This window comes from Antennarius striatus, chromosome 1 (genome assembly GCF_040054535.1).
Source record: "Antennarius striatus isolate MH-2024 chromosome 1, ASM4005453v1, whole genome shotgun sequence".
NCBI lineage: Eukaryota > Metazoa > Chordata > Actinopteri > Lophiiformes > Antennariidae > Antennarius > Antennarius striatus.
In genome coordinates this window covers 5,151,097-5,171,825 of record NC_090776.1, presented here as the reverse complement: position 1 = coordinate 5,171,825, position 20,729 = coordinate 5,151,097, and the positions used below count along the sequence as shown (strand labels likewise).

At 43.4% G+C, this 20,729-nt stretch overlaps 1 protein-coding gene across 2 annotated transcripts in view; it reads right to left on the bottom strand.

Moving 5' to 3' along the window:
• Positions 1-20,729, bottom strand: part of cers3a (ceramide synthase 3a) — a 77,941-nt gene that overhangs the window by 45,146 nt on the left and 12,066 nt on the right. Inside the window, exons 5-6 of one of the 2 annotated variants that reach the window (XM_068315974.1) lie at positions 15,317-15,503; positions 5,811-6,037 (exon numbers count right to left, since the gene is read on the bottom strand). Coding sequence is in view for 1 of the 2 variants with exons in the window: in XM_068315736.1 (XP_068171837.1) it covers positions 5,332-6,037; positions 15,317-15,503 (893 nt within the window). In the remaining variant the exon portion in view is untranslated. Of the gene's footprint in view, positions 1-4,705; positions 6,038-15,316; positions 15,504-20,729 lie in introns of those variants that run through there. The other variant, XM_068315736.1, reaches the window with a different exon arrangement.

Genomic DNA, 20,729 nt, shown 5'->3' with positions numbered 1-20,729 from the left:
TGTTATTTGATTTCATATCAACAGAGATTTTATAAGAACTTGAGATGATTAATATGCCAGTCACAAGAAAAAATTGATGAAATAGAACCATACAAGATCAGAAATATGCTAAGTTAAAGAGTGTCATAAAAAAACCCAAGTAAAAATAAAGAAGGAAAAGAGGATGTTTTTTCAAATGGTTTGTTGTTTGGGTGGCCTGTCAGATGGTGATTTGGTTAGTTGATCGGCTGGATCATCAGCTGGTTTATTGGTCGTTTGCGGCCTGAGACAAATCTCTTTTATTGTTATTTTCATCAACGTTCTAAATAGAGAAAACTACTCATATAAGATGCACAACACGTTTAAGAATTGGGTATGAATCAGATAAGAAGTCATTAGATTTTGCTGTGGATCCAGGAATTTGGTATAGTGTGCCCTCGTTCTTTACGGTTAGTTCCAGGAACCACACGTGATTAAGGAATCCGCGATCGAAATCGCGATCTATTTATCATATTATTTACGGTAATTTAAATGTTTATGAACCCTCCACATACTGATATTAAACCACCTTCTATCTGTATTACCTTTTCCCACTCTTCTCAACTGTTTAAAGCACTTGTGTGTCTCAGGAAAGTCCGAGACTGACGTAACGGAGCGCACCTCCAGATGCCGTCAGCCAATAGAATGCACGTACGGTATCACGTGACTACTTCTTCTTTTCGTTTGGGCTTTTCCCTTCAGGGGTCGCCGCAGCGAATCAGTTTCCTCCATCTAATCCTGTCTTCTGCATCCTCTTCTCTCACACCAACTACCTTCATGTCTTCCCTCATTACATCCATAAACCTCCTCTTTGGTCTTCCTCTAGGCCTCCTGCCTGGCAGTTCAAAACTCAGCGTCCTTCTACCAATATATTCTCTTTCTCTCCTCTGGTCATGTCCAAACCATTTCAGTCTGGCTTCTCTGACTTTATTTCCAAACCTCTAACATGTGCTGTCCCTCTGATGCACTCATTCCTGATCCTATCCTCCCTGGTCACTCCCAAAGAAAACCTCAGCATCTTCATCTCTGCTACCTCCAGCTCTGTCTCCTGATTTTTCCTCATTGACACTGTCTCTAGACCAAACAACATAATTGCACACCTTTTGTACACCGTTGTACACAGTCTTGTACACCTTTCATTTTAGCTGAAACTCTTTTATCACACATCACACCTGACACTTTTCTCCACCCGTACCATCCTGCCTGTAGACGCTTCTTCACCTCCTTTCCACACTATCCATTGCTCTGGAATGTTGACCCTAAGTACTTAAAATCCTCCACCTTCTTGATCTCTTCTCCCTGTAACCTCACTATTCCACTTTTACTTTGTCTTACTGCAGCTAACCTTCATTCCTCTCCTTACCAGGACAAACCTCCACCTCTCTAGCTTCTCCTCTACCTGTTCCCTGCTCTCACAGCAGACCACAATGTCATCTGCAAACATCATAGTACATGGAGATTACTGTCTAACCTCGTCTGTCAGCCTGTCCGTCACCATAGCAAACAAGAAGGGACTCAGAGCTGATCCCTGATGCAGTCCCACCTCCACCTTGAACTCCTCTGTCACACCTACAGCACACCTCACCACTGTCTTACAGTCCTCATACATGTCCTGCACCGCTCTAACTTCTCTGCAACTACAGACTTCCTCATACAGTACCACATTTCTTCTCTGGGCACCCTGTCATAAGCTTTCTCCAGATCTACAAAAACACAATGCAGCTCCCTCTGGCCTTCTCTGTACTGCTCTAACAACATCCTCAAAGCAAATACTGCATCTGTACTACTCTTTTTTGGCATGGAACCATATTGTTGCTCACAAGTGCTAACTTCTGCCCTTAGTCTAGCTTCAACTACTCTTTCCCATTACTTCATTATATAGCTCATCAGCTTTATTCCTCTGTAGTTGCCACAACTGTGCACATCTCCCTTCTTCTTAAAAATGGGCACCAGCACACTTCCCCTCCATTCCTCAGGCATCTTCTCACTTTCCAAGATCCCGTTGAACCAACCCAGTCAGGAACTCTACTGCCACCTCTCCTACACACTTCCTGACCTCTACAGGTATATCATCAGGAACGACTACCTTTCCACTCTTCATCCTCTTCATTGCCCTCCTCTCTTCATCCTGACAAATCTTTGCGACTTCCTGGTCCACACCAGCCCCCTTTTCTAGTATTTTGTTCTTTCTCATTTTCTTCGATCATCAACTCTTCAAAGGACTATTGATCACACTACTGGCCCCTTTCAATAGACTTCCATCCCTATCCTTAATCACCCGAACCTGCTGCCATCCTTCCCATCTCCGTCTCTCTGTCTTGCCAACCTGTATAGATCAGTCTCCCTCCTTACTGTACACTGTATGTCCCTGTACACCCTCTCCTCTCCTCAGTCTTCTCAGTGTCCCACTTCTTCTTAGCTAACCTCTTTCTCTGTATACACTCCTGTACCTCCTCATTCCACCACCAAGTCTCCTAATCACCATAGCGAACAAGAAGGGGCTCAGAGCTGAGCCCTGATGCAGTCCCACCTGCACCTTGAACTCCTCTGTCACACCTACAGCACACCTCACCACTGTCTTACAGTCCTCATACATGTCCTGCACCACTCTAACATACTTCTCTGCCACTCCAGACTTACTCATACAATACCACAGTTCCTCTCTGGGCACCCAGTCCTAAGCCTTCTCCAGATCTACAAAAACACAATGCAGCTCCCTCTGGCATTCTCTGTACTTCTCTATCAACATCCTCAAAGCAAATACTGCATCTGTAGTACTCTTTTTTTGGCATGAAACCATACTGCTACTCACAAATGCTCACTTCTGCACTTTGTCTAGGTTCCACTACTCTTTCTCATAACTTCATTGTATGGCTCATCAGCTTTATTCCTGTGTAGTTGCCACAACTCTGCACATCTCCCTTGTTCTTTAAAATGGGCACCAGCACACTTCTCCTCCATTCCCCAGGGATCTTCTCACTATCTGAGATCCTGCTGAACAACCCAGTCAGAAACTCTACTGCCACCTCTCCTAGACACTTCCATACCTCTACACGTATATCATCAAGACCAACTGCCTTTCCACTCTTCATCCTCTTCAATGCCCTTCTCACTTCATCCTGACTGATCTTTGCTACTTCCTGGTCCACAACAGTCACCTCTTATAGTCTTTGTTCTCTCTCATTTTCCACGTTCATCAACGCTTCAAAGTACTCTTTCCATCTTCCCATCACACAACTGGCACCTGTCAAGACTTCCATTCCTATCCTTAATCACCCTAACCTACTGCACGTCCTTCTCATCTGTCTCTCTTGTCAGCCTGTATAGATCAGTCTCTCCCTCGTTACTTTCCAACCTAGCATACAAGTCATAAGCCCTTTGTTTGGCCTTTGCTCCCTCTACCTTCACGGTACGCTGCATCTCCCTGTACTCCTGTCTGCTCTCCTCAGTCCTCTGTGTCCCACTTCTTTTTAGCTAGCCTCTTTCTCCGATACCCTCCTGTACCTCCTCATTCCACCACCAAGTCTCCTTATCTACTTTCCTTCCAGATGACACACCAAGTACTCTCCTACCTGTCTCCCTGATCACATTAGCTGCAGTTGTCCAGTCATCTGGCAGCACCGCTTGACCACCCAGAGCCTGTCTTAACTCCTTCCTAAAAGTCATGAAAAACTGTTTCCTTTCCAGCTTCCACCATTTTGTCCTCTGCTCTGTCTTTGTCCTCTTTATCTTCCTCACCACCAGAGTCATCCTACACACCACCATCCTATGCTGTTTGGCCTACCACTACTTTACCATCACTGTTCTCCTTCAGATTACACCGTCTATATAAGATGTAGTCTACCTGTGAGCACCTACCACCACTCTTATAGGTCACCCTATGTTCCTGCCTCTTCTGGAAGAAAGTATTCACTATAGCGATTTCCATCCTTTTTGCAAAGTCAACTACCATTTGTCCTTCTGAATTCCTCTCCTGGATACCAAACCCACCCATCACCTCCTCATCACCTCTGTTACTTGCACCAACATGTCCATTGAAGTCTGCACCAATGACAACTCTCTCATTTCTCGGTATGCTGTGCATCACTTCATCAAAGCCCAACCAGAATTTCTCCTTCTCCAGCTCATATCCTACCTATGGAGTATACCCACTAACAACATTGAACATCACACCTTCGATTTCAAGCATCAGAAACATCACTTTATCTCACACTCTTTTTACCTACAGGACATTCCTAACATAATCCTCCTTCAAGATAACTCCTACTCCATTTCTCTTCCTATCTACACTATGATAGAACAACTTGAACCCTGATCCTAAACTTCCAACCTTGCTACCTTTCCACCTGGTCTCCTGGACACACAGTATATCTAACCTCCTCCTCTGCATCATGTCAACCAACTCTCTACCTGTCATAGTTCCAACATTCAACATCCCTACTCTCAGTCCTATACTCTTTGCGTACGGTATCACTTGACTGCCTACCAAAATCTGCGATGAGGTGGAGTCGCGAGTGTTAATGCGCAAATGCGCGATGGCAAACTGTATTTCATTTATGTTGATAAGATCTGTCTAATGAACTGATTCAGAAATAGTGATAAATCGAACAGATGGTGTTCCACCATGACTAGAACTGTGTGTAGTGTTATGCATAACCAAACAGTAATCCAGATTTGCCAGTCAAAATGTCTTTGCAAGGGATGATCTTTATTTAGTACTCTACATAAACAATGTACCTTAAAGTACACACAATTTCTCAAATGTATGTAGAGGAGAATCAAGCAGTTAATGATTTTGAGTTCTGAATCATCAAGGGGCGGCAGTAGCTCAGTCCACTTGGTCTAGGCCTGGGGACCAGTCCCTTGTATGACAAGGTGCTACTGTAGTACTTTCTGAAGTTAGTATTCTTTCTGTTAGTTATTTTACCACACTGAAAAAATGTTGTGATGTGTCTCTTACACATCACAAAATTAGTAGAAGAAAGGGAATTAAACTTGATCTGAGTGGCACAGAGAATGTTTTCTAATAAAAGGTGTAACTCTTACTGGGTCTTCTTACCACCACCATACCACTGTGTAGAGTCAAAGCACCAGACTGGCCTTGGACTGTTGCATGACAAAAGGCATTCCTCAACTAAGACATTTCTTCTTTAAAAATATCAGTATTTTGAATAAATTAATTTTAAACTATGTATGTTGTTAAAAAGAACATCTTATTCCATGTACTGTTACTCACTTTCAAATAATCAGTATGACTAGATAGTCAAGCATTTATTTACTGATATGTTCGGGATGAAATAACTGGGAACAGTTCTACAGTTGGGCTAAAAGCTTTAAGAGAGAAGAAGGGTTATATGGAAAGAGTTTTTTTGCATGCAGCCTTTTCACCATGTCTCTGAGCTCATAAAGACAGCAAACTGCTTTGGCTGATGTTTTACAGGTCATATGTTCTGACAAGACAGCCATGTTTGGACTCTGTACAGCTGGCACTAATGCTTTTTCAGGTCTTCTTCCCAGTCCACAGTTGCTCAGTAATTTTGTCGAGTCAGAGGACTGAAAACATCTTGTGTAACTCATATTTTCATAATCAGACTCATCAGAACTGTCATATTCAACAAGATGGAGCCCCACACCCAAAGTAACCACTTCCACGGGTGAAATGGCACCTTCAGGCTGGACACAGCAGCTGGGGTTAACTTCTTTTGGCTCATCTTTATATGTTGGTGTAAACATATGACCATCACCTGATAAAATGAGTGATTTTTTCTGTGAGAGAGGAGAGCCTGACGGACTTATCTGTGCACATGCTGCTCTGAAGCCATAACCGTCATCTCTGAGGTACTTAAGATATCGCACAAAGTAGTCCAGGAAACAGGTTTCAGCAGAGATAAGAAAGTCGAGGAGGATGCTTTGGTCAAAGCAAATACTCTGGAGCAGGAGCAGGAAGTGACAGTGAGGGTTGCAGCCAAAGGAACAGGCTATCTCCAAAACAGCAATGTCATCCAAACCAGAGTATTTTCTGAAGGGAGAGAAAAGGAGTTGGGTTAGCTCATATTAGAAAACAAGACACTTTCTAGATCTCCTTCTTTCAATTATACACAGACAGATGTGTGATGCCCTTGATCTGCCATTACTTGTACTATGATGGTTGGTTATTGAGTATGATGTTGTTCCATAGGGGGATGAGGGAGCGGGGTGCAAGTGGGAAATGCATACTATTGTTGGAATTCCAAAGTCCATTTGAGATTGGCATGGACATGACAATTTTGTTTGTTTATTTATTTGTATTTTAATATATTTGGGAATAAACTGAGGTCTGAGGTATTTCTATGCACAGTTTGTTCTATTTCTAAACATTGAGGGTGTGGTGGTTTGAGTGGATACAGGTAGCAATGTCAGATTTGAGCAAAGGGAGATACCATCAGACATATCACCAATTCCTCAACCAGAATGAATGAAAGTCCTCCAAAGTGGAGTGGGGGTGAAGAAGTAACGAGGACATCAGAGGCAGCTTCAGCTCCAGGAGTTCCATACCAGCTGTATAAAAATTTCCCAAATATCCTACACTTTCTATAAGGCAAATGCAGGTGATATAGATGAAGCAAATCATCCCAAACACTTGGCGAAGGGGTTGAGTAGCGGTAATCCCGAAGGAGAAGAATTCCTCAAACATTGATCAATTCTGGCAGACCAACCTATTGAACTTTAAACGGAGGGTTTTTTTTTCAGCATTGTGCTAAAAGTACTAGTATGATAACGTACCTGAAGGGAAATAACTAGATTGGCACATCTGTGCATAAAGCCAAAATACTAGGTTTTTTGTGGATGCTTGAAGCATTTAACAGTGATAAGGCACCAAATCCAATCTGCCAAAACTGCTAGTTATAATCCTAGCCAAAGCTTTCAGATCCATTCACTCGTTCATCTGGCTTATCATCTTCTACCACATCCCAAATACCATCAAATTATCAATCAACTCTAGCACATATTGTTAGTTCGCATGCACATAGTGTATATGGTGGGTATGGGCCAGTAACGCACGCTCGCTCGCACCCACACCCACACCCACACCCACACACACACACACACACCTACACACACCACAAGGGCCCTGTAAGCATGCAGTTGAGCCAGCCCTCAAGAGCCTGAACCCATACAGGTCAGATGGGCCAGTCTCATGCCTGAAGACGTTGGCATTGTCTGGGCAACCTCTACAGTGCGCCCTTGCGCATTCGTGTATCAAAGCTTGTGACTTCATTGCGGACTTTTAGTAGGCAGTAACGTGATACTGTATGCGCATTCTGTTGGCTGACGGCATCCGGAAGTGCCCTCGGTTCCGTGAGTCTCGGACTTACGTGAGACACAAAAGTGCTTTAAACAGTCAATAATAGTGTGGGAAAAGGTAAAAAGATAGAAGGTGGCTTAGTATCAGTATGGGGAGGTTCATAAACATTTAAATTACAGTATATAAGATAAATAATAGTTCACCGCTCTATCGCAGAATTAATTAATCGTGTGTGGTTCCTCGAAAGCATTCACTGCAAACAACGAGGGTGTATTGTATTTGTATTGCAGACATGCTGGATACTTCAACTTCAGGTTATCCAAAGCTATTTAAATCAATTCACTGGACATTAAGAAAGTTTCTTCGTCTGTCAATCAAGAGGCTTCTTCAGTTCTTGTGGTGTCTGGTCTTGTCCCAGTTTATTAACCCTGTGGAGTGTGGTCAGTGCTCTTCACATTCCAACGACCATAGTTGAAACCTGTCTGGCTCCTCAACAATGGTTGATGGGGGTGCTAGGGTGCCTCAAAGAGGGGTCGTTGAAATGCGAGTTTCACCGAGCCTCTGTATACTAATGAGGGTCATTTGCATGAGACATATCACCTGGGTTAATCTGCTGAGGCATTCATTTAGGGAGTAAAGCAAGTAAGCTTCTAGAAGGTTTAGTGAAGGTATAGAAATCCAACAGACCCAACAGGAATGACGCGCATGCTGCATTAACCGAAAAGGGTGTGTTAAAAAAATAGCAGTGCTGAATTCAATTAGTGACTTTATTGATTCTGTGGAAAAAACGAACAGGTGTTAAACCGATGGCCCCTATTTAAGGGTTGAAGATATTAAAAAGGACTTTGCTTCAGGGTCAAGGCAAATGATTCTGTAGATGCTGGCTGTGCATTTGTCCTTGAAAAACACAGTAAAATTACATTTTTGTTCAAGGCTTTGTTCAGAGCAAGAGCATTCTTTGATTAAGAAGTTAGTCCTATAAAGAAGTGCAGAAAATTAAGCAGTTCAGTTAAAATGATATCAAACGCAGCCAAAGCCAGAAAGGTGGCAAAGAAAAAGAAAAATGACTCTTCAAATGGATCGTAGAACAACCAAGGGCTCAGCCAACAATTAGCTCCAGGAGCATCAGAGAAGATCTACGGTGCTCTCTGAGTACCAATCTGACGACGTTTATGTGAAGCCAAGCTACAAGGGAGAAGCCCATTGTTTAAAAAAAGCCATCTGTTGAAGCGGTTACAATTTTCCATAAACACATTGACTGGCCTGAAAAAAAATGACTCAACAGTTTGTGGGCTGATGAATGTCAGATTGTTTTTTTTTGGGTCTAAGGGCTTCAGACAATTTGTTAGACGACCTACAAAAACTGAATTCCAGCCACAGTACACAGTCAAGACAGCGAATCATGGTGGTACAAGCATCATGATATGGAAATGTTTCTCATATTATAGTGTTGGTCCTATTTATCACAGACCAAAGATCATGGATCAGTTTGAGTACATCACAATACTGGAAGTAGTCGCGTTGCTGTACATTGAAGAGGATATGCCCATGAAATGTATGTTTCAACAAGATAATAACCCCAAACACACCAATGAGGGAGCAAAGTCATGATTCCAGACATACAAAAAATCAAGTAATGGAGTGACCAGAACAATGCTCAGACCTAAATCCCATAGAAAACTTTTGGCTGACATAAAAATGCTGTTCATGATGCAAAACCAAGAAATGCAGAGGAATTGTGGAACCTAGTACAATTGTCGTGGGCTGGAATGCCTGTTAACCAGTGCCAGAAGTTGGTCAAGTCCAAGCACCACAGATGTGAAGCAGTTAACAGAAACCATGGTTATGCAAAAAAATATTGGTTTACTCACATTTTTAGACGCACTGTCCTTATTATGAACATAACTGTGTGTTGAAGAGATTTAAATACACGTTATTCATTATTTTGCTGGCTGCATAAGTACTGTATATACGTAGTTTTAATCATAACAAAACCTTTTCGATCACTCTGTGTCAGTAAATTTCCACACACTTTAACTCATCTAATACACACACACACACACACACACACACACACACACACACACACACACACACACACACACACACACACACACACACACACACGGTTGCAGTGGCAGTTCTTAGGCAAATTTATCTTATCTGACACACACACACGCACGCACGCGCACAATTCCATTGATGGAAGTTTTCACACTTATGGGGTGATCAGGATGTAGGCAGGTTTGTTTACAGGAGACCAGAAATGGAAACTACACCGAGAAGATGCAGCCGAAAACTTGTCACAATCTGATTGGACCAGAAGACACCACATCACCTCATGCATATTCCTAATCTGAATTGTTTAAATTTGACTGGTCCAAGATAGAATTTGCTCTTCTTCAGCTGCGTCTGATGTAAGACCCGTGTAGTACTGGCAGTCAGAGACATTGGGTGAGCCCGGATATCTGTATTAGGAATAAACTTTTTAAAATTATGACGATTGGCCGTCTCCTACTTTACCTCAACAAGAACCCACGGAATAAATAAGTTTAGAAAAGACTCTGCTTCAGTTTGTATATTAAAGAAAAATGTACCTCTCACCCTTGTAGGGTGGTATCTGTGTGTCATCCGCGAGCTCGGGTCCTTTACCAGGGGCCTGGGACTCTAAGGCCCCGTCCACACGATGCTGGAACTTTTTGAAAACACTACTTTTTTGTTGCGTTTACGCCTTCCGTCCACACGACAACACAGATATCCGGGACGAAAACGCAACTTTTTGAAAATGCTGGTCAAGGTGGAATTTTTTGAAAACGCTGGGTCTCTGTTGTCGTGTGGATGGTGTATCCGCAACTTTTTCGAAACGCTGATGTCTTGCCTGTGACGAAAACCGTTATGACGTCATATGTGTGGGCCCGTGTGTACAAACATGATGGACGTACGAACCTTGTTGATGGCAATATTCTTGCAGGCATTTATAGCTATCTTGTGTCCCAAAGCAAAATTGCTGCTGCTGCAGCAAAGAGAGCACGAACGAAGTTTGGCTATTTTACGTTGGAGGACTGCTAAACGTCGAAGACAGATTACACGGCATAGGCGCCAGTTTTGGATTAGACCGGGATCAAGTTGGTGGGACAACTTTGAGATGGAAGTTATTCTCCCGGAGGAATAGCATCTCGCTTCTGTCCTTGGCGGAATTGTTACGTCCTTACATAGAGGGGCAGTCTACTGTCATGGGATCCTTGTTGATGTCAGTGTGGTCAAAAATGTTGCCTGTACGCTGTACTATTTAGCTTAATGGATCTTAGAGATGAGATCCATTATGTATTGCCAAACACAAGTAAGTTAGCAGAGGAATCGACTATTTCTGGCAATACCCTGGAGTGCTTTCACCAAATGGAACTCTGCCATTTAAATTATTTAATTTCCTCTACTAAACCCACCACCTGTCTACTAGACAAAATTCCAAGTACGCTCCTGAAAGAGGTTTTACCATTAAAAAAACCTGTACTATCCATAACCAATCCTTAAAAATTGGTTATGTACCAAAATCTTTCAAAGTAGCTGTGATCAAGCCCCTCCTGAAAAAACCAAACCTAAATGGTGGCCTCCTCTGAAATTACAGGCCGATCTCTAACTTGCCATTCCTATCTAAGATCCTAGAGAACATAGTGGCCAAACAGCTAAATGACTACTTGTTAGAAAACAATCTGTTAAAGGATTTTCAGTCAGGTTTTAGAACAAACTACAGTACGGAGACTGCACTGCTAAAAGTCACAAATGACCTGTTAACAGCGCCAGATAAAGCTCTTCTGTCTGTTTTAGTCTTGTTAGACCTGAGTGCAGCATTCGATACTGTTGACCATAATATTCTTTTAAGGAGATTGGAAGAAGAAGTTGGGATTAAAAACTCAGCACTAGACTGGTTTAGGTCATATCTATCTGACCGATTTCAGTTTGTAATTTGTAAATAATAAATCTTCAGATCAAGGGACTGTCACCTGTGGAGTACCTCAAAGATATGTTCTGGGGCCAATTCTGTTTAATCTCTATATGTTACCATTGCGAAATATTATAAGGAAACATAATATTAGGGGTGGCAGTGGCTCAGCGGAAGAGCAAAACTTCTTGAAGACAGGATCGCTCAGCCATCGGGGGTTCAAATCCCGCTCCCGCCAGAAGAACCATCGGAGTGTGAGCCGACGGTGGGAGGCATCAGCTCACCTCCAAGCCACTGCTGAGGCGACCTTGAGCAAGGTGCCGTCCCCCCTACAAGATGCTCATTGGGGCGCGACCCTCGTGCGCGACCCGTCACTCTGCCTCCTTGTACCTCTGTATGTCCTCTGTATACTAACTGCATGCCTACAGACCCCTAGTGTGTGCTGTGTTCTGGGGCCTGTAACCGCTGTGTGTAATTAACACATATACTGTATGTACATGTGAAGTGTGATGTGTAAAAAGAATTTCCCCAAGAGGGACAATTAAAGTAATATTTATTATTATTATTATTAATTTTTATTGTTATGCTGATGATACTCAATTATATCTATCAATTAAAACAAATGAATCTGATCAGCTAATTAAATTGGAAACCTGCCTCAGGGATATTAATGCTTCACAATTTCTTAATGTTAAACTAACAAAACTGAGGTTATTATTATTGGGCCGAAGCATCTTAAAGATGATTTCTCTAACATTGCAATTCACTTATGGTGCTCTATCCTCCACCAACGAAGTCAGGAACTTGAGAGTGATTTTTGATCAAGATCTGTCCTTTGATTCTCATATCAAGTTTGTATTCCAGACAGCCTTCTTTCACTTGCAAAATATTGCGAAAGTTAGAAATTTCTTATCCTTTAATGACGCAGTGATTTGGACTAAGATCAAGAGTTTGGTAAACTTATTATGCTATATTGTTTATACTATAGTTTATCTGAATAACTGTTATCATCACTTCCAGTTCAGCTGACAAGTGAAAGTTGGTACAACTTCCTGCCACTGCTCAACTTCTGGTAAACTTTTTAACTTTTTAGACTTTGAAACTATTTTATAATTTTATTACCTAAACCGAACCTGCAATTGTTTTCACTGGGGTACTTCTACGATCAGCTGGCACTCTTACTGAAATACTTATATGATCTACTGGCACTACAGTCTGTACAAACCTTAAACATTGCCAACTTACCTGTCCTATTTCTGCCTGAGCCTGAGCCTCACCTCGTGTCTACGTGGATGTTGATGCTGCATGAATCCTCGTCCACAATGTTGGCCAGGACAGCATACATCTGGTTTGTATGTGTCTGGCTCTTTTTCCCACCCAGTGATGGACTTGTACTCGGCTGTGCTATGCTTGCCTGGACCTGCGTCAGCGGCACTCCACCTCCACCTGAACATCACCTTCCGACCATGGCGGCAATATATACACCGAGGGTCCCACCGGCATTTTCACCATGGTGGTACAGCAGCAATAAAGTCCATCTAATCCAACGCAATCCACACTCCACGAGCTGGGTTGTTGACTACAGCCCATCTATCTCGGTCGGCTAGCACCACCACCAGCTGCAACAACACTACATTCAACCTCTGCTCAACATCTGCTCACTGATAGGCAGGGGACATCTCATCGACAACCTCCTCACCGACCATATGCTAGACTGTCTGTTTAACCGAAACATAGCCAACAACTTTTCACAGGTGAACAAACCACTCCCAGTGGGTTTGTTCACAGGTGGTATTGTGTGTATAATAAAAACATATGAAATAAAAAAATATTCAAATAATCTGGTTGCATAAATATGCACACCCTCATACTACTACTTTGTTGCAGCACCTTTTATTACAGCACTCAGTCTTCTTGGGTAAGAGCCTATCAGCGTGGCACATCTTGAGGTAGCAATATTTGCCCACTCTTCTTTGCAAAACTACTCCAAATCTTTCAAATTGCAAGGGCATCTCCTTTGCACAGCTCTTTTCAGATCCCCGCACAGATGTTCAATGGGATTCAGGTCTGGGATTCAGGTCTGGACTGGCTGGGCCAGTCCAAAACTTTAGTCTTATTCCACTGAAGCCATTCTTTTGTGGATTTGGATGTGTGCTTTCGGTCATTGTCGTACTCAAACATGAAATTCCTCTTCATCTTCAGCTTTCTAACAGAGGCCCAAAGATTTTGTGCCAACACTGACTGGTATTTGGAACTGTTAATAATTCCCTCCGCTCTGACTAAGGCCCCAGATCCAGCAGAAGAAAAACAGCCCCAAAGCATAATTCTGCCACCACCATGCTTCGGTGTGGGTATGGTGTTATTTTGGTGATGTGCTTTGTTTTTGTGCCAAACATACCTTTTGGAATTATGTCCAAAAAGTTTAACATTGGTTTCAACAGACCATTACACATTTTCTCACAAGTGTTTGGGAGACTGCAGAGGTCTTCTTGCAAAATCCAGCTTGGACATTTTTCTTTGTTTGATAAGGCTTGCGTCTTGCCACCCTAACCCATAGACCAGACATATGAAGAATACGGGAGATAGTTGTCACATGCACTACACAGCCAGTACTTGCCAGATATTTCTGCAACTCCTTCAAAGTAGCTGACACCCTCTAAGTAGCCTCTCTGACTAGTTTTCTTTTGGTCTTACTTCATCTGAAAGATTTTGGTTTGTTTTTCAGTTGTGTTGTACAGATTATGGGTCACAATAAAAGTGGAAAAAGTTGTGGAAATACAAGTATATGTCTTGATGTCATTTTTTACAATCATGAAAACCTGGCATTTGAGCAGGGGTGTGTAGACTTTTTATATCCACTGTGTGTGTGTGTATGTATATATTATCTATACATACACACACATACATACTCACTGAGTTCCTCTCTCCTCCTCCTTTTCTCCAACCATCTGTGTTACTCCTCCTCCTCTCCAATCTCACTCTCCAAGTCTCCAATCACACCCTACTAACTCAACTTCTTCCCTGAAGTCTCTGTGCTCTATGTCCTCACAGGTTTTTCTCAGGTTCACCCCTCATCCACCCATCCGCTACGGACCTGCTCTTCTCATCCCACCAGTAACACCCCTAACCTAATCATCGGCTGGGATCCCTTTTCCTTTTTTTTTTTCCTCCGCGCCACCGTACTGATCCACCCCTCATCCACCCATCCGCTGTGGACCATCTGCTGTGGACCTGCACCTCCCATCCACCAGTATCACCCCTCACCTAACCATCGGCTGGGGTCCTCCTGCCTCTCTTCCTTCGTATCATCATACTGTTCCACCCCGCATCCGCTGTGTACCTTCCTCTGTGGTCCTGCACCTCCAAGCCCACCAGTATCACCCCCATCTATCCATGTGCTGTGGACCTTGTCCTCCAAGCCCACCGGTACCACCCCTCATCTATCCATCGGCTGGGGTCCTGCTTCCTTTCTTCCTCTGTGCTGCCACAGTCATCCACGCAGCTGTAATTGTGCCTTGACTTTAGCAATGGGAAACATAACTTTAACCATATTGACACGGTCTCTATGTGGCCTGTCTGCCACTCTCTCTGTCTCTCTTTTGCTTTCCCTGTTCTTATCTTTCTTTGATTTCTTTTCCAGCCCACCGGTCAAGGCGGATGGCCGCCCAAAAGAGTCTGGGTCCTGCCCGGAGTTTCTTCCTCATCAAGGGAGTTTTTCCCCGCCACTGCCGCTTGTGCTTGCTCTGAAGGGTTCAGTTGGGTTTCTCTGTCTGTTAAAGCGCTTTGAAATGTCTGTTGCCATGATTAAGCCCTATATAAATAAAACTTGATTTATACATATACTGTATTATATATGTATATATATATAGATTTAGATATATATAGATATAAAGATATACTGTGTGTGTGTGTGTGTGTGTGTGTGTGTGTGTGTGTGTGTGTGTGTGTGTGTGTGTGTGTGTGTGCATTTATGTATATGTATATATGCAAAGACCAAACAAATTGTTTTTCATCATATGACCTCTTTAACTCCAGCTTGCAATGAACAAGGCTTATGTGTGAATCTATTATACCTGTGATAGAGGAATATGGAGTGCAAAGCTTTGGCTGCCTCCATCATATCATCATCCTGTTCTCCAAACAGCACGCTGACCCAGGAGCAGAGGTGAGGTAATTCCATCAGCTGGACACAGTGCCTCCTCAGGAAGCTCAACAAACATTGTAGATATCCATACACTTCTTTGGCACTGCACGATCCAGCTGTCAGATGACACAGGGTGGATATCATCATTGAAACTAAATTGACATGTGAAAGGATTGCCCCTGTTGTGGGTAATGCAATGCTATAGAGTGTCAATTATCTGCAGTGCTGTATGTCAGCAATACAGTTATGGACTGCCTACAGAGAGAGAAGACTGCTGAGAAGATCACCAGGACTCCACTGCCCTCCCTGAAAAATATTTTTTTTACCACAGAGGTCAGAGAACAGCTGCATCCGTACTCAAGGGACCCAGCTTGATGCAATGGCAATTTTTTTAGTTGTTGTCTACCAACATGTAATTGCACATTATCAACTGACTATTGTACATACAGTATATGTTGCACACTTTTCTGTTACTTTGTTATGTTATGTTTGGCATTTATTAATGTAGACACAAGAAGGCACAAGCCAGTGTCTTAATGTGCCGGTCCCAAGCCCAGATAAATACAGAACGTTGTGTCAGGATGGGCATCTGACATAAAACTTTTGCCAAATCAAACATGCAAATCAAATGTATGACTTCCATACGGGATCCTTTGAGTCCCGGTTTAACAAGGACCACCATTGATGCTGTTCAGCTACAGGGTGCCGGAGGAAATTGGACTACTGCTGGTCGAAGAAGGAGAGGAGGAAAGTGTGTTCGTAGGAAGAGAGAAAAAAGGAACGCCAAGAACATAGGACTGAGAGTAGGGACGCTGAATGTTGGAACTATGACAGGAAAAGGTAGAGAGTTGGTTGACATGATGCAGAGGAGGAAGGTAGACATACTGTACCCAGGAGATCAGGTGGAAAGGTAGCAAGGTAAGAAGTTTAGGAGCAGGGTTCAAGTTGTTCTATCATGGTGTAGATAGGAAGAGAAATGGAGTAGGAGTTATCTGTGGAGGAGGAGTTTGTTAGGAATGTCCTGGAGGTAGAGTGTCAGATAGAATGATTAGTCTGAAGCTAGAAGTCAAAGGTGTGATGTTCTATGTTATTTGTGGGTATGCTCCACAGGTAGGATGTGAGCTGGTTGGACTTTGATGAAGTGATTCACAGCATTCCTAGAAGTGAGAGAGTTGTCATCGGTGCAGACTTCAGTGGATATGTTGGTGCAGGAAACAGAGGTGATGAGGAGGTGATAGACAGGTTTGGTATCCAGGAGAGGAATGCAGAAGGGCAAATGATGGTTGACTTTGCAAAAAGGATGGAAACGGCTATACAGGGAGTGCAGAATTATGAGGCAAGTTGTATTTTTGAGGATTAATTTTATTATTTAACAACAACCATGTTTTAATGAATCTAAAAGACTCATTAATATCAAAGATGAATATTTTTGGAAACTGGAGTGGGTTTTTTTTTGTTTTAGCTTTTTTAGGAGGATATGTGTGTGTGCAGTGACTATTACTGTGCATAATAATTAGGCAACTTAACAAAAAACAAATATATACCCAGCTCAACATTCACAAATATCCATTTCTGACATTCAAAAACAAAACAAAAACAAATCAGTGACCAATATCGCCACATTTCTTTGCAAGGACACTCAAAAGCCTGCCATTCATGGATTCTGTCAGTTTTTTGATCTGTTCACGATCAACATTGCGTGCAGCAGCAACCACAGCCTCCCAGACACTGTCCGGAGAGGTGTACTGTTTTCCCTTCTTGTAAATCTCACATTTGATGAGGGGCCACAGGTTCTCTTTGGGGTTCAGATCAGGTGAACAAGGAGGCCATGTCATTAGTTTTTCTTGTTTTAGACCCTTTCTTGCCAGCCACGCTGTGGAGTACTTGGATGTGTGTGATCGAGCATTGACCCGAAAATTGACCTGAAAATCATGTTTTTCTTGAAGGATGCAGACTTCTTCCTGTACCACTGCTTGAAGAAGGTGTTCCGGAAACTGGCAGTAGGACTGGGAGTTGAGCTTGACTCCATCTACAACCCAAAACGGCCCCTCAAGCTCATCTTTGATGATACCAGCCCATACCAGTAGCCCAACTCCACCTTGCTGGCATCTGAGTCGGACTGGAGCTCTCTACCCTTTACCGATCCAGCCACAGGCCCATCCATCTGTCCCATCAAGACTCCTTCTCATTTCATCAGTCCATAAAACCATAGAAAAATCAGTCTTTAATATTTCTTGGCCCAGTCTTGACGTTTCAGCTTGTGTGTCTTGTTCAGTGGTGGTCGTTTTTCAGCCTTTCTTGCCTTGGCCATGTCTCTGAGTATTGAACACCTTGAGGAAGATAAATAGGGCAAAAGACAGAGTGTTGCAGGACTTTTAGGAAGGGGTTAAAACAGGCTCTGGGTGGTCCGGAGGTGCTTCCAGATGACTGGACAACTACAGCTAACGTGATCAGGGATACAGGTAGGAGAGTACTTGGTGTGTCATCTGGAAGGAAAGGACTGAGTAGAGGAGACAGGAGTACAGGGAGATGCAGTATAAGGTGAAAGTAGAGGTAGCAAAGGCCAAAAAAGGGGCTTATAATGACTTGTATGCTAGGTTGTAGTAAGTAGGGGGAGACTATACAGGTTGACAAGACAGACAGAGATGGGAAGGATGTGCAGAATATTAAGGTGATTAAGGATATGGATGGAAGTCTATTGGCAGGTGCCAGTAGTGTGATGGGAAGATGGAAAGAGTATTTTTGAAGGGTTGATGAATGAGGAAAATGAGAGAGAACAAAGACTAGAAGAGGTGGCTTTTGTGGACCAGGAAGTAGCAAAGATTAGTCAGGATGTAATGAGGAGGGCATTGAAGAGGATGAAGAGTGGAAAGGCACTCACTCCTGATGATATACCTGTTCCTTTTTCAGCTTCCATTATTTAGTCCTTCGCTCTGCCTTTGCCCTCTTCATCTTCCTCACCACCAGAGTCATCCAACACACCACCATCCTATGCTGTTTGGCTACACTCTCTCCTACCAATACTTCGCAGTCACTGATCTCCTTCAGATTACACCATCTACACAAGATGTAGTCTACCTGTGTGTTCCTACCTCCACTCTTGTAGGTCACCCTATGCTCCTGCCTCTTCTGGAAGAAAGTATTCACTATAGCCGTTTCCATCCTTTTTTGCAAATTCAACCACCATCTGTCCTTCTGCATTCCCCTCCTGGATACCAAACCAACCTATCACCTCCTCATCACCTCTGTTTCCTGCACCAACATATCCATTGAAGTCTGCACCAATGACAACTCTCTGACATCTAGGTATGCTCTGCATCGTTTGATCAAAGTCCAACCAGAGTTTCTCCTTCTCCTCAAGCTCACATCCTACCTGTGGAGCATACCCACTATCAACATTGAACATCACACCTTCTATTTCTAGCTTAAGAAATCACTTTATCTCACACTCTTTTTTACATCCAAGACATTCCTAACAAACTCCTCTTTCAAGACAACTCCTACGCCATTTCTCTTCCTATCTACACCATGATAGAACAACTTGAACCCTGTTCCTAAACTTCTAACCTTGCTACCTTTCCACCTGATCTCCTGGATACACAGTATGTCTTCCTTCCTCCTCAGCATCATGTCAACCAACTCTCTACCTTTTCCTGTTATAATTCCAAAATTCAACGTCCCTAGTCTATGTCCTAAACTCTTGGCGTTCCTCTTCTCTTTCTTGGAGCGAACACACTTTCCTCCTCTCCTTCTTCGTCCAACAGTAGTCCAATTTCCACCGGCACCCTGTAGCACCGATGGTGGCCGTGTTAACCTGGGCTTCGACCGATACGGTTTGGAAGTCACAGATTTGATTTGCAAGTTTGATTTGGCAAAAGTCCGCGGTGCACAGGCGTCGTGCCCAGAGTGTCCCCCGCCTCACGCCCTAAGACTGCCGGGATGGGCGCCGGCTCCCCCGCGACCTGCGTTTGCGGATTAAGCGGGTTAGAAGATGGATGGATGGATGGATTTGGCAAAAGTTTTATGTCGGATGCCCTTCCTGACACAACTCTCTGTATTTTTCTGGGCTTGGGACCAGCACAATAAGACACTGGCTTGTGCCCTCTTGCGGCTACATTAGGTCATTTAAATGCCATTACTACTCTAAATAAGAATTTTCTCTGATACTCTCAATACAGGACATAAAAACAACACACAAATAAAATACGGGTATAGCTCAGGTTACATTTTTTCAAGCGAAGTCGTTCTCGCTTATACTGTACATCAGTTTTCAAAAAAAAAAATACAAGTAAAAGGAAAATCAAGTTTAAGTTTCTTTACTTGACTTTCGGTTTGCCAGCCACAAATATTAGAATTGTGTAATAACTGGAAAACTGTTAAAAGCACACAATATGTTACACGTTAATGTGTAATGAATAGGAATTTAAAAATTTAATATATTAAAATATATGCATGTATATCTACCATTAAGTGTCATTCATGATTCATGTGACCTGGTGATGAGTTGGGTCCGTTGGCGGAGGAAACTTTTGGTTAGACCTGGTAAGCCCAAACGAGTAGTGCAGGTGAACTGGGAATGTCTGGAGGAGGACTCGGTCCGCGAGGCCTTCAACTCCCACCTCCGAAGGAGCTTCTCGTGTATCCCTGTGGAGGCTGGGGGCATTGAACCTGAATGGTCGATGTTCAAAGCTTCCATTGCTGAAGCTGCAGCTGAGAGCTGTGGTTTTAAGGTCTTGGGTGCCTCAAGGGGTGGTAACCCTCGAACACTGTGGTGGACCCCGGTTGTCAGGGAAGCCATCCGACTGAAGAAGGAGGCCATCAGGGGCATGTTATCCCTGGGGACTCCTGAACCAGTTGCAGGGTACCGACAGGCCAAAAGAACTGCAGCCTCGGCTGTGATGGACGCAAAACAGAGGGTGTGGGAGTAGTTCGGAGAGGCCATGGAGAAGGACTATCGGACGGCACCAAAGTTGTTCTTGAGGACTGTCCGACACCTCAGGAGGGGGAAACGGGGGACCATCCAAGCTGTAAACAGCAAGGATGGGACACTGTTGACCTCGACTGAGGAGGCTGTCGGTCGGTGGAAGGAAAACTTTGAGGAACTCCTGGATCCAACTACCCCAACTGACCCGTCCTCTGTTGCAGAGGCAGAGCTGGAGGATGATGGGGGATTCAAGTCAATCTCTCGGGCTGAAGTCGCCGAGGCAGTTAAAAAAATTTGCGGTGGCAAAGCCCCGGGTGTTGATGAGATTTGCACGGAAATGCTGAAGGCTCTGGGTGTTGAGGGGCTGTCATGAATGACAAGCCTCTTTAACATTGCGTGGGAGTCTGGGACAGTGGCA